Source organism: Scylla paramamosain, chromosome 7 (assembly GCF_035594125.1).
Source record: "Scylla paramamosain isolate STU-SP2022 chromosome 7, ASM3559412v1, whole genome shotgun sequence".
NCBI lineage: Eukaryota > Metazoa > Arthropoda > Malacostraca > Decapoda > Portunidae > Scylla > Scylla paramamosain.
In genome coordinates this window covers 9007501-9021509 of record NC_087157.1, presented here as the reverse complement: position 1 = coordinate 9021509, position 14009 = coordinate 9007501, and the positions used below count along the sequence as shown (strand labels likewise).

General features: G+C 43.7%; 1 protein-coding gene across 2 annotated transcripts in view; it reads left to right on the top strand.

Moving 5' to 3' along the window:
- Positions 1-296: 296 nt before the first annotated feature.
- The window catches only part of LOC135102012 (proline-rich protein 36-like), a 22651-nt gene continuing 8938 nt past the window's right edge, over positions 297-14009 (top strand). The window contains exons 1-2 of one of the 2 annotated variants that reach the window (XM_064006624.1): positions 297-883; positions 13360-13609. In XM_064006624.1, the coding sequence (XP_063862694.1) occupies positions 718-883; positions 13360-13609 (416 nt within the window). In that variant the 5' untranslated portion in view covers positions 297-717. The remainder of the gene's footprint in view (positions 884-13359; positions 13610-14009) is intronic. The other variant, XM_064006625.1, reaches the window with a different exon arrangement.

The window sequence follows — 14009 nt, the reverse complement described above, 5'->3', positions numbered from 1 at the left end:
TTTGGTGTAGAATAAGTTTGCAAGAAGTCAAAAATTGTGTGTGTGTGTGTGTGTGTGAGAGAGAGAGAGAGAGAGAGAGAGAGAGAGAGAGAGAGAGAGAGAGAGAGAGATAGGAAAGGATGGAAGAAAGCACTTTAATATATTTAGTTTCGAATCTCTCTCTCTCTCTCTCTCTCTCTCTCTCTCTCTCTCTCTCTCTCTCTCTCTCTCTCTCTCTCTCTCTCTCTCTCTCTCTCTCTCTCGTTCGCTCGCTTCGTGAGTATATATATGTGTGTGCGCGTGCGTTTGTGTGTGTGTGTGTGTGTGTGTGTGTGTGTGTGTGTGTGTGTGTGTGTGTGTGTGTGTGTGTGTGTGTGTGTGTGTGTGTGTGTGTGTGTGTGTGTGTGTGTGTTTGCATTCGTGTTTGCCCGCATACCAACGTGCACCTGCATATATAAGAGTATCAGAAGCCAAATGTAAACACGGTGATGGCGAATCCGCACACAAACCACCTGAGAAGCAGCAATAATCACCACAGCCATCACAGCAGCGGCGGTCGTGGCAACACAGCGCCGTCACATACGAGACTAAAGGGGTTGCTATATAAAGAACACTAATAAGGCGCGAACCATTCACAGTTCACTCTTACAAAACCACTACCCAAGCACACGAGGACTTAAATCAGATAACATTACATCATACATCGGTGCCTCCCTCACTACCTCGTCTCGCGTCACCATGAAGACCTTTCACCCGGAGGAGCACAAGGCAGCCTCGGGGGGCGTGGGGCAGACCGGGAAAGCCTCCACGACGAGCCGCTCCTATTACGAGGGCAGCCGACGAAGGGCCTCCCACCCGCCCCTTGAACGACGCCCGCGCCTACAGCGACCCACACGCAGGAGGGGTAAGTGTGTGTGTGTGTGTGTGTGTGTGTGTGTGTGTGTGTGTGTGTGTGTGTGTGTTTCTGGATGTCTTTTCGTTTATATCTCTTTTTTTTTTTCTTTGCGTTTGTCATCATATCTTCTCAGAACACATCTTCGCTCCGGATCAAGTTTGTGTGCGCGGTTCGGTGAGTCATTACTCCGGGTGAGCAGTGTCTCCGCAGTCGTGGCCGCTGAGTGGAGTGCAGCACGGCAGCCAAGGCCGCGGGTGGGCGTGTGGTATTTATTGTTATTCAGGTTATATGAGGCGTGCCCGGCGGATTAGGGTGATAGGTCAGTGATTCGCTAAGTAGAGCTTTAAAACTCGATCCGTTTGAGGTCATTTTCTGTACACGTGTAGGTCAGGAAGCACATGCAAGGACACGGGAGAGGATAAATAGAAGCGATAGATTTATGTACACATATGCTGAAACACTTCTTCTTGTACTTCCACTGCTTTCAAAAGACTTAAGTGGTTGAAGTGACACAGGTTTTTCAGGGTGTTTTTACGCTTCTACTGACAGATTATTTAGACTTCTATAGTATTAACACATGAAACACTCTCAAGAACCCAGTCAGTCATCTCTGTGGCCTCTGAAAATAGTCTTAGTGAGAGAGCAAAGCGTTTCAGAATACGAACCTGTTACCAGCTCCTCCTACGACCTCCGCCACACACACACACACACACACACACACACACACACACACACACACACACACAGCTGCCCCCACGACCCGGCAGCACGAACACTGAAGCAGCTGACACACGAGCGTAGGATTTCGGCGAGCAATAAACAGTTGAGGGTAATAATGAATTCGCGTCCACAAATTGTCCCTCATCGTCAGGAATGAGAGGCAGTGTTATTATCGTGGCTGTGTTGCGTGACGGGGTGTGTGATTCGAAAACCGGGTTCGTGTGACAAGCGCTTGAACATAATCCGATTTGTGAGGAAAGAAACGAGCGAACATACTAGCTTAGGTGCATCAAAACGAGTTTTGGTCAGTGTGTGATAAATGTGACAGAGAGAGAGAGAGAGAGAGAGAGAGAGAGAGAGAGAGAGAGAGAGAGAGAGAGAGAGAGAGAGAGAGAGAGAGAGTAGTCCATCACAACAATGTCAGTCTATCAAAACAAACTTATCTCACATTTTTATAGGATTTTTTTGGGGGAATTCCGTCATAAGATTCTACGTGGATCAGGTCAGGTCATGTCAGGTCACATCTTGTAAAAGAAACACTGCGGGCGGCGTGGTCTGCGTCAGGAGGCAGGACACAGGACACGGGAGGCGGGAGGCAGGTCATGCAGGGCTGCCTCGTGCATCACCTGGCAGGACCATTGTTGTTGCTGGTGCGTTACCGTGATTGTTGTTGTTGTGATTGCTTGTCGTGTTTTACTGTCCTCTGTCATTAGTTTAGGGACACACACATACACACACACACACACACACACACACACAGCAATTCTCAAGGTCATACATGTTTATTTTGTTAGAGGCACAACACCACAACGAAGCACATTTATGAATCAGTGAGGTTCAGAATAAGGATGAACGTGATTGTAAGGGAGTGGGAGGGAGTACTTGTGTGTGAGTGGAAAGGAAGGGAATGGGAAGTGAAGAGAGAAAGGAAGAGGAGACAAAAATTAATGAATATGATTTTAAAGAGACGGTGTGAGAGAAGTTGTGAGTTAAGTGCAAAAGAGGGGAATAGGAATGGGAAAAGAGAAAGAAAGAGGAGGAAAAAAGAAAGAAAACTTACAATGCATCTTATTTTGTATTTTCTACTTACTTCGTGTTCCTGGATGTTTGAGAGAGTTCCAGTATGTGCTTGCCAGTCTCTCTCTCTCTCTCTCTCTCTCTCTCTCTCTCTCTCTCTCTCTCTCTCTCTCTCTCTCTCTCTCTCTCTCTCGTTCTTTTACTACTTAACCTGCTAGATCGATCAATATGTCTTCTTTCCATTTTTTTTTCTTCTTCTTTCTGGTTGATCACACTGCAGCCCTCTCACAACAATTCTATAGCCCGCCTTTCCTCTCCCTTTCCTCTCCCTTTCCTGTCCCCTCCTCGCCCCCCGTCGCGCGTCAGGCAACCCGGTGGGACGTTTGTGTCGGGTTGTGTCATTTCGTAGAAGGGAGAAAAACAGTTGAAACCTTTTTATCTCCGCTCCTAAGGCCAATGAAGTCTGGCCCTGCGTGTGTGTTGGGTTTCTGTGTAAAAAATAATGATAAAATGCACGAGTGACTGGTTTCTTTATATATATAGTTTTATACATGAAGACTTGTGAAGGGGGCAAAAAAATAGGAAGAAAATCACTTAATTTGCCGTTGTGAAAATAAATAGATAAAATTCAGTAAGATAAGAAAGAATAAAAAGGAAAAGATGTCACTGAAAAGAGTTATAACAAGAGAATAATCGTTGTGCCTGAGTGTGCGTGAAGTTAATGACAATAACAGGTACATATTCTGTCTTCACAACGGTGCACGCATCAGTCACATATTTAGCACCGGCCAGTTAATTAAAGGCAAAGCGATTACTTAAGGTGGAGTGTATATTAGTACTGATATATGACGAAGTTCTGAGACATACATACCTGGCCCAGAAAAAACAAAAAGCAATATTGATATAGATATACATTGTAGCATTGATCAATTGATATGAAAGTTACCGTTAGTATTACTCTACACCTCGTATTAATCACTACTTTTTTGCTACCAATGAATAAAAATTAGCATACATCTTAGTAATGATCAAGTGATGGGAGAACTTTACACCGTCAGTTAGTGAGTGAAAGGTGTCTTTTTCTCATCCTATTACTGAGCTCCTTGCTGCCACTCAATAGAAATCAACAAAAACACAAATGACAAAAATTACAGAAAAAAAGAGGGCCTTTGCCTTGTCTGAAAACACAGTGACGTCCTCACTTTGCCTCCCTGTTACTTCAGGAGAAACACGCGTGCTGCACCCAGAGGGAATGTCTAGTGTGGCTCGTCACGCTTAGGTAATGTTCCCTTTTGAGTTTCATGTGAGGTAAGATGATCACACGAGAAAAAAAAAAAGTAACAACACCAACAATACCACCAACAACACCACCACCACCACCACCACCACCAACAACAACAACAACAACAACAACAATACTCTTACGAGTAAAGGCAGTTGGCTAAAGGCGAAAAAAATGACAGAAAAAAAGAGGGAGAGGAATCAATAAGAATAAACATGAAATAGATGAAAACGCTCACCTGCCACTCCCCAAAATGTTGAGTTGAAAAGCGTTCCAATTTAGCTTTTATCCGATAACGCAGATTCTGTATAGATGGGAATTTCAGAGAGAGAGAGAGAGAGAGAGAGAGAGAGAGAGAGAGGGAGAGAGAGAGGAATCCAGCAGGTGGGAGAAACAATATCCGCCTGGCCTGTGTGTCCTGCGGTGCGGTACCTTGGGGTGAGAAAGACACCTGCTGCCTTACATGTGTGTGTGTGTGTGTGTGTGTGTGTGTGTGTGTGTGTGTGTGTGTGTGTGTGTGTGTGTTGTAAAGCGAGTAGTTCTATGTCTGTTACGTTTATTCAAGGTGATGGCACGTGCAGTAGAATACATAGTGTTATCTATAAACTTTCTGATACATTTACTTTTGCCATATTATTACATCTGATTCTATTTGGCTCTCTTTTTTATACATTTTTGTGCATATTCACTTCAGTTGTTGTTAATGAGTAGATGATGATGATAATAATGATAATGTGTGTGTGTGTGTGTGTGTGTGTGTGTGTGTGTGTGTGTGTGTGTGTGTGTGTGTGTGACTGAAACTTTCACCATCAGAAGTGTCAATGATTTCTCGTACAGTTAACTGAGCAATATATCACTGTTGGACTGTGTTTCTTCAGTTGTGTGATCGATGATTTCTTGATTGCGATACTAAATTTCCCTTCCGCATATACGTTTTCTTTTAAGTAAATATATATATATATATATATATATATATATATATATATATATATATATATATATATATATATATATATATATATATATATATATATATATATATATATATATATATATAATCCTTTTTGCTATGGTCATCATTTGGTAACATCCAGAACACTGGATAACTTTACATAGACACAAAGGAAGGAAAGAGAAAATAGGATCTTAATTTCACCTATTCCAGCATCAGAACTTTTTTGATGAGGTTACGTCAGTGTGGCTAGAAAATTGTGGTTAATATGGAAAAAAAAATTGTCCAGTCAGCCAAAATTAGAAATTCTGTAACGACGCTTCTACTAAAATACTTAACACATCTTTGGGGAAACCTTGCATTTTTTTTTTTTCCTACAGGGAAAAGAAAAATGTTTATATGATATGTTACTGTTTTCTGTTGGAATTTTATATAAATTACTGATTATATTTTACTCTTCTAAACATAATATTACCCATTATTATTTGGTACCAGTTACATTGCCATAGTTAACAAAGCAGTATGTTCTAATCCAGACCTACTATAAGCCACACTGGAGAAGCTAATACCTGGTGAATTATGGAAGTGTTTGGCAGTCTACGTACAAGTGGCGGGCTGAGGTGGAATGTCCGTGATGTGTCCGTGGCTCGGCTTCTCTAATAGACATGAGTGACTGCCCATTCTTTCCTTCCCTTCATTGACCAGACTTAACTCGTGTGTCCCCTGCTTGCTTTGAAGTGACCACGTGGTATGCTTAGATGGGAACTTTGGGAATGTGGATCAGGCCATGTGTGTGTGTGTGTGTGTGTGTGTGTGTATGTGTATGTATATGTGCGCGTGTGATTTTGTCTCCTCGTTGTGTACGTACGTGTGTGTGTGTATGATCTTATCTCTGCCTTGTGTGTGTTTGTCTGTGTGTGACTCGTGGATGAGACAAAATATGAATTCCACTCTTCCTTTTAGTCGCCTGTTCCTAGTTTTATCTCTGCATGTTTCTCTTCTTTCTTCTGTTCTTCCCCGTCTGTTATTTCTTCTCTTCTGTTCATCTGCTATTCTAACGTTCATGCATTCCTAGTTATACTCATGCATTTACGTCGTCGCTGTCACCCTCGTCGTCGTTAGTCTCCTCCTCCTCCTCCTCCTCCTCCTCCTCCTTTCCCCTCTCTCCCCTTCCCTTCTCATCTCATAATATTTATCCCTGTAATCACAATCTAATCAATCATCCCTTCTTAGGAGCGCCATCTCTCTACCCCGGCGCGTCTAGACAGTATCCATGCAACGCGTGATTTACCTTATCGCCACTTGAAGGAGGCAGTTTCCAGCACGCAGCGTAGTCCCATTCAGAGCAGCGCGGCGCATCAACCCTCCCAATGCTCCTAGGCCCCTGAGAGAACCGTCAATGCTACGCTCCCGTCTCTCTCTCTCTCTCTCTCTCTCTCTCTCTCTCTCTCTCTCTCTCTCTCTCTCTCTCTCTCTCTCTCTCTCTCTCTCTTGTAAAACGCTATCGTGCTCATAAGGATAATCAGATTGAACCGTGAGCGTGTCTCGTCCTGTTTTGTCTTGTCTCGTCTCGTCTCGTCTCGTCTCGTCTTCCTTCCATCCTTCCTTCCTCCGTGCACGAAGCTTATGATAAATAGATTGTGCAGTGATACACTTGTTGTTCTTGGTGGTGGCGGTGATGGTGGTAGTGGTTTTGTTGTTGTTGTTGTTGTTGTTGTTGTTGTTACTGTTGTTGTTGTTGTTGTTGTTGTTGTTGTTGTTGTTCTTCTTCTTCTTCTTCTTCTTCTTCTTCTTTTTCTTCTTCTTCTTATCATTATTATTATTATTATTGTTGTTGTTATTATTATTATTACGAGTATTATTATCATAATTATTAATTGTGGTGATGGTGGTGGTGGTGGTGTTATTAGTGGTGGTTGTAGCGGTGAACAGCCTAAAGTGTCCATTATTAATCTTACTCTCTCTCTCTCAATCTTCGTAATAGTCGTCATTATGCCTCTTACATATCATCAAGTACTTTGTTAGAAGGAATGCCACGTGCTTCCCTTCACTCTCTGAAAACTATGTGAAGAAATACTTGGCAGGAATACACACACACACACACACACACACACACACACACACACACACACACAGAGAGAGAGAGAGAGAGAGAGAGAGAGAGAGAGAGAGAGAGAGAGAGAGAGAGAGAGAGAGAGAGAGAGAGAGAGAGAGAGAGAGGAGGGGGGAAGATTACTCCATCTCCCTGTTGCCCTTCACAAAATATCGCCTCCAAAACAAAAGCAGGGGATTTAGCGAGCGTTGTCTTCATGAATGGCGTGATTCACTTTAGCATCACGCCCTCGTTGAGACGGATGAGAACTTTTCGCTTCCTTGACGAACTCCCTCGAGCAATTAACAGTGTTTTGTCCTTATCTTTTTTTTTCTGCTTATTCGTTTATTTATTTACTTACTAAGCCAGGGTCATGTTCTTCAGTGTTTTCATTCATTTATTTATTTATTCTATTGATTTATTTACTATGCCAGAATTTTCACGTTTTTCGATGTTTTATTTATTCAGTTTATCAATCTATCTATTTATTTATTCTTTTTTATGAGAATACTTGTATCATGAATAGCGACAACGTACATTTTGTCTTAAGTTAAACAATCCATCAATGTTTTAGATTTGGAACACTGAAAAAAATCTCACCTGTTTTTTACCCGAAGTTTTCCTGGTGGTAAGAATGTCTTGTCTCCGCACACAACTGTATTTTTTAGAATCTCAAGTTTTTAGGAGCTTTAGTCTCTCTCTCTCTCTCTCTCTCTCTCTCTCTCTCTCTCTCTCTCTCTCTCTCTCTCTCTCTCTCTCTCTCTCTCTCTCTCTCTCTCTCTCTCTCTCTCTCTCTCTCTCTCTCTCTCTCTCGTGCTCTTGTCCAGACCCCTTGACATACAAAAAAATAACTAAAAAAGAAATAGAAAATATACCAATCTCTGAATAATCTCCTCTAAATTCTTAACCTTTCGTTTACCAATTTGTTTATTTGTATTTTTTTTATTAATGATATTTTTCAGGTGATACGAAACCTCGTTGCGTGACTATTTGAGTAATGGTTTCCTTAAGTCTTCTATAATGTCCATCTTCAGTTTCCTAGTGTGATACTTGCAAATGAAAAAAAAAATTGCAATATTTTTTATAGAAGAGATTCAGTTCAGTTATTATTTTTTTTATTCCGTTTATTTATCTATTATTCTTGTTTAGGCTTTAAAAACATATCATTAACTTCAGTATATCCTGCAATGCTGGTAAGTTATTATTTTTTTTTTCTAAGTAAACGAAAGATTACAATATATAACAAAGAGAAGATTCAGCTCAGCCAACGCAGTCATCGAGATAAGAAAGAAAACGGGACGAGAAATAAAAAAAAAAAAAAAAAAAGAGAAAATTGCGAGGAAAGAATGACGTGGGGTGTGCTTTACAAGGGTGTGGGTGTGAGGGGGGAGGGGACCCATGCATTAGGCGGCTCGGTGGCGTGGGGCGGTAGGCAGGGGGTGAGGTGAGGAAGGCAATAGGTGGCGGGGGAGGGGGAAGGTGCCAGCGTGACCCATAATCCTCAGTGCAGTAAGCCGGTAATGTGCCCCACTAGGCCTATGAGGAATTGGGTGTGTGGGCGCCGCCTGGCTCATGTGTCTGAGTAAGTTGCGTGAACTGACCTCCCTCCATACCTCCCTCCCGGTATCCTCTTCTCTTTCCTCTCTCCCTCCTTTTATCCTTCCCTCACTCCCTCGCTCCATCCTCACCCACTCCTTCACTCCCTCTTTCTCTCCCTCCCTCCTTCCATCCATCTCTTTCTCCCTCCCTCCTTCCATCCATCTCTTCCTCCCTTCCTCCCTCTTTCCATCCCTTCATTCCTCTCTCTCTATCCCTCCTTCCCTCCCTTCCTCCTTCCATCCTTCCATCTATCCCTACCCACTTCTATCATCCCTCTTTCCCTCCCTCCTTCCCTCCCTCCCTCTATCCATCCTTCCATCCGTCCCTACCCCCTCTCCTTCTATCATCCCTCCCTCCCTCCCTCCCTCCCTCCCTCCTTCTCATGGCGCAGTATAGTACGTGCGTGAAAGGAAGGTAACCCGCAGCTGTCTTTCCTCCTGCTTCTCCTCGCAAAATTGCTAGATAAAGAGAAAATATGTGGAAACGAGTATAAGGTTTAGAAATGACTCTTGTAAATGGGGTGTTTCCTTAGATGCATGTCAGGATATCGTACTGTATTGTATTGTGTTATCGTGTGTCAGTCTACATATAAGTTTCAGAGATGATACCTAAAAATTGAGTGTTTTTTTTTCTTCTTCTTTTTTTTTTTTTTTTTTATGTACGTCAGGGTATTGTATTATCATGTGTCAGTCTACTAATGTATTACGTCAGATGCTTGAGGTCTGGCAAGGCTGCGTACACGTGCTGCATCGCCACTTACGTACACTGCGCTATTCCTGACAGTCCGATCATGGGACGCTAAATTTCTTTAATTCCCTCACGTGACGTTCCTCAGCCCCGTGACAGTCAGTGACACTATGACACTTGTTGCTTCATTGGAGTAGCCCTTGACGCCTCTACGGAGCAGGAATAGCACCGCACTGGCAGGTTTGCACTCCTCAACCACTCCTGCTGTCAGCGGTGTCTTATGTTCTTGTGTTCTAAACGACTTTAATGGTGAGAAATAGAACTACAGGCAGTACTTATCCTTACACTACTCCATCAATCCTGCTGTCAGTGGTGTCTTGCTAAACTATACTCTGAAATTATACTAGACTATTGTGTAAAGCTTAAGTAGAAACATTAACCACTTCACTGCAATATGCAATTCACACCACTAAAGACACAACGGAACTCTTGACAAGTACCTTCAGATAGGGAAAGCAAAGGAGGTTAAAAAACGTATCATCCAGTTTCTAGCCAGTGTAACGCTTAGAGGTGGCTGAAGAACAACAGGAAATGTCTCAGAGTAATTTGTGATTAAGGTAAGACGTGTCATATAACAAAAGAATTCGATTATCAAAGGATTTATAGTCTGCTCCAATTCGACACTTATAGCATGCGTGGTCAGACAGACACACACGTCACTCCTTGACCTCTTTCAGCAGAGGGACGTGGCAGTCAATACAAGGCAATACAGGTGCCTGACATAAACAAGAGCACGTGGCCAAGGTGATTCGTGGTGCAGTCATCCCTCAAGGCGGTGTTGTGCAGCATTGCCTCGGTGACACCAGTGGAAAACACCAGGGGCTGTTATTAGCGTGCAGCGTGATGTAGTGTTCGCTATATGCCATTATTACGCTGCAACATGATAAAGTCTTAGCTAACCCTGTCACTGTTGGTCAATCTTTCCCGTTATCATTTCCAACTTTTTAAGCGACCTATGCTTGTACTGGCCTCACAAAAATCCTCTTCTGTAACTTAGTAAAGATGGAATCAATCTCATATTCTTTTTTTCATGTTCATCAAAATCATTTACAAAAGGGATCTAAATGTTAACAAAAGACAGTCTAACAGTGAAAGTGTTAATTACCATTCCAGAATTGGTAGATCACTAATTACTTATTAATTAATTAGCGTCCTGAACAATTAACACTTCTACCGCTATGGTTGTATTTTGGTAACATTCAGAGCAGTATAAAAATATAGTTGCCACGGACAGATAGAGTAAAGAGAGGATAAAACATTAATTTTGTATTTTCTACGCCACAGGAATATTTAACATAGTTTGGTATAGAAGGAAGTTCCTGAAAAGTTGTAAAGGACTGTGGGGAAAAAAAATGTAACGTAAATGTAAATGTAGATGTAAAAATGTCCAGCAGTGGAAGGGTTAGAAGAGTAAGACAAGTTAAGACAGGATGGCAATAGTCTTAGTGTCGTATTATAGAACACATCATCACTAGCTGTCGCTGAATTCCACCTTAATTTGTCATCGTCAAGGTTGTATGGATCAGTAAACACCTTGAGTCCTTAAACATTAAAAAGATATCGCATGTGTGGCGTCCTTCAGTGCTGTGTATAATTGGACACTCAGTCTTACGTAAATAACATTCTGGAACTAATATATCATCCCCAGGGTTCGTGTAGACAAATAAACATCACCTTGGAACTAGTACAGGATGTTCATAAGGTATGCTGTCCACCGTGTTCATGTAGACAAATAGATATTGGGCGTGGTGAGGCATTCCAAGGCTGACATAAGAATAGCGTCTCGCAGCGTGGCATTACGAGACAAACCACACGCGTCACGTAATGCACTGCACGCTCACCCTCCTCAACACACCGCTACTGTCACAAGGCTAATGGTGTAACTTCCCTCTCACTTTCCTTCATCCTCTTCCTTCCCTTCCTTTCTTCCTCTCCCATCCATTCCCCCTTCCCTTCCCTCTTCCCTTTCCCCATCCGCTGTACACGCACACGCACTAAACAAGGAGCACGCAACACACGCACACAAAACACACGTGGCAACCCTGACTCCCCCCCCCCATTTCCCCTTTCCCCACTCACTCTCAACTCCCCATTACTGCCCAATAGATAACGGAGTCTGTATTTCGCCCCGCGCTAATCCTCTCGTTCTTTGTCCATAATCGAAGCAGTTTGTTAGCGTCCTAATGGCTGTTTGGGAGAGGGGGGGGGGGGGAGAGGGAGGAAGGGGGAGGGAAGGGAGGAAGGAGAGCGTGTCTCTGCAGTACCGGGGAAGGGATCACGCATAGGTTACTAGGAGTGATGGGGTGAAGGGGGGAGGAAGAGGGGGTGAGGGTGCAGGACGAGTGGAAAGCTGTGTTTAATCAGGATTGTTTGGCATTACTTCTCTACTCTGCCTTGCTTCGCCTCGGCTCGCCTCATCTGTTTGCTTATCTTTGCCTTTCCTTGTCATTACGTGTATCCTGCCAAGGACGAGGTGAGGTCCACAGTGGAAGTAAAAAACATAGCTAACTGACGAAATAGAAAAAAATAAAAAATAAAAAAAGGAAAGGGATTTTTTTTTTTTTTTTTTTTGCTTCCTTTTTTTTTCTCTCTCGTGTATTTGTGTTTGTTCTGTTGTGCAAAAATTGTGCTTCTAGACTTTACGGGCATCGCTGATTTTTTTTTCTTTTTTTTTTTTAAGAAATAATGCACATTCCTGTTTACCTATTTATTTATTTATTTTTAATTCATTTGTTTCTTAATTTATTTACTGAGAGAGAGAGAGAGAGAGAGAGAGAGAGAGAGAGAGAGAGAGAGAGAGAGAGAGAGGAGAGAGAGAGAGAGAGAGAACGGAGAAGACGCACGAATATAGAAAGAGAAGAAAGAGTGAACTTTGAAATAACCTGATATTTTTCGCGTCATCTCTGAAGGTGTGCAGGACGAAGTGTTCCGACTTGGATGTCATGGAGACGCGGCAAGATGAATGCGAAGTCACGATGGTTCTATGGACAAAGTTTGTGTTGCGGGAAGCCTCATGTTGCAACACCCTATCTAAAGGTTCTGAAAAGTCGTCTAGAGAGAAACTTCGGTGCTGGAAATACTGTTAGAAATAAACCTTGCTCAGTTTCTATCCAGGAGCACGTTCATGGGTGTGTCCTCAAATGTTTCGGCGTCTTTTCTCGACTTCTAACAGGCTGTAGCGGTCATTACTGATGTTTTCCAGAGTTGTTTATTTTATTTTATTTATTCTTTTTTTTTTAGGATTTTGCTACATTAGGTAGAAAGAAATGTAAAAACCCGATTCATTATGTCTGCGGCCGCTAAAAATGGTTCTAACGAGAGAACAAAGCGTTTAAGAATTAGGCTTCTTTTTGTCTGACGGATCAAGATTATTTTTGCTCAGTCCTGATCACAACGCCTGGGTCTCGCGTGACTGCTGGCCGGACACGCGGTGTGGGATATGTTCCTCATTGGCTCCCCTTCGGCGCCTCCAGCAGCAGAGGGCGAGGTGGCGGCGCTGCTCAGGATCGCATGCTGGCGGTTCATCTTCGTGCCGAGGGAGAGTTAGCCACCCGCACCTCTGATAAGTAATCGTACGCTAAATTTAGCTGCCTTGGAACACTCTCCTGCGCTGTCAGTAGTTGTGATTGCAGTGCTAAGGGGCAGCGCGCCTCGCACGCCACCCAGTCTTCCCTCACATTTTGTTCTTTATTGCTTTAATCTCCTATAAACTGGAAACGCGCAATATATATTATTCCCTCACAATTCACATCATCTGATTTACAGAATTTCAAAAAACATGTCCGTGCGAGGGGATGACGCCCCCGCCCTGGGGAGGAAAATATCGATCTCTTCACCTGTCTCCATGGAGGAGGAGCAGGAGGAAGAGAAGAAGAAGGAGGAGGAAGAGGAGGAGGAGGAGGAGGAGGAGGAGGAGGAGCAGCAGCAGCAGCAGCAGCAGCAGCAGCAGCAGCAGCAGCAGCAGCAGCAACAGTGGCGACAAGAGGGAGGGAGGGAGGGGGAAGGTGACCGCCTCACCGGTGGTCAACATAAACAAGCGTCGAGGCAGCAGAGTAATGGACTTGTCTCTCCCGCAGGTCAAGTGTCCGGCGGTGCCCAAAGTGACCTGTGGACAGCGCCGCCCTCAGGCATGTCCTCGCCCTCTGTCAGCGTCCTCTCCATGGCCTCCCTCGGATCGTCGGTAGCTGGAGGGCCGCCCAATCTCCCCCTCAACGCTGACAAGGGCGGCAGAGGGTGTGATGGAGATGCGGAAGGAGGAGGAGGAGGAGGAGGAGGAGTGAGGCGGAGCAGCGATGGCGGAGGCGGCGCGAGTGACGTCACTCCCAGGTAAGGATCAAAGGTGAACGGTGATGATGCAAGGGGGAGGAAGGCGGGGAAAGGAAAAAGAGGAGAGGAAAAGAGAAAAGAAGAGAGAACGCGGCAAGGAGGGAAGAGAAAAGTATAGAAATGAGAGGGGGAATGAAGGCAAGGGACGGTGAGAAAGAAGGGTGGCGAAAACTACGGGGAATTAAATAGAATGATGAGGAGGGGAGGAAGAAACCGCAGAAAGGACGAATAGAAAAGACGTACAAGAAATAATGAATGTTTATGAAGGCGTAAAGAAAGAAAGACTTCAGAGAACTGACACAAATTGAGATCGTTGAGACGAATTAAAAAGGACGAGGGCGAAGAGAATTATAAGTGTGGTGACAGACAGACCGCGAGAGAGAGAGAGAGAGAGAGAGAG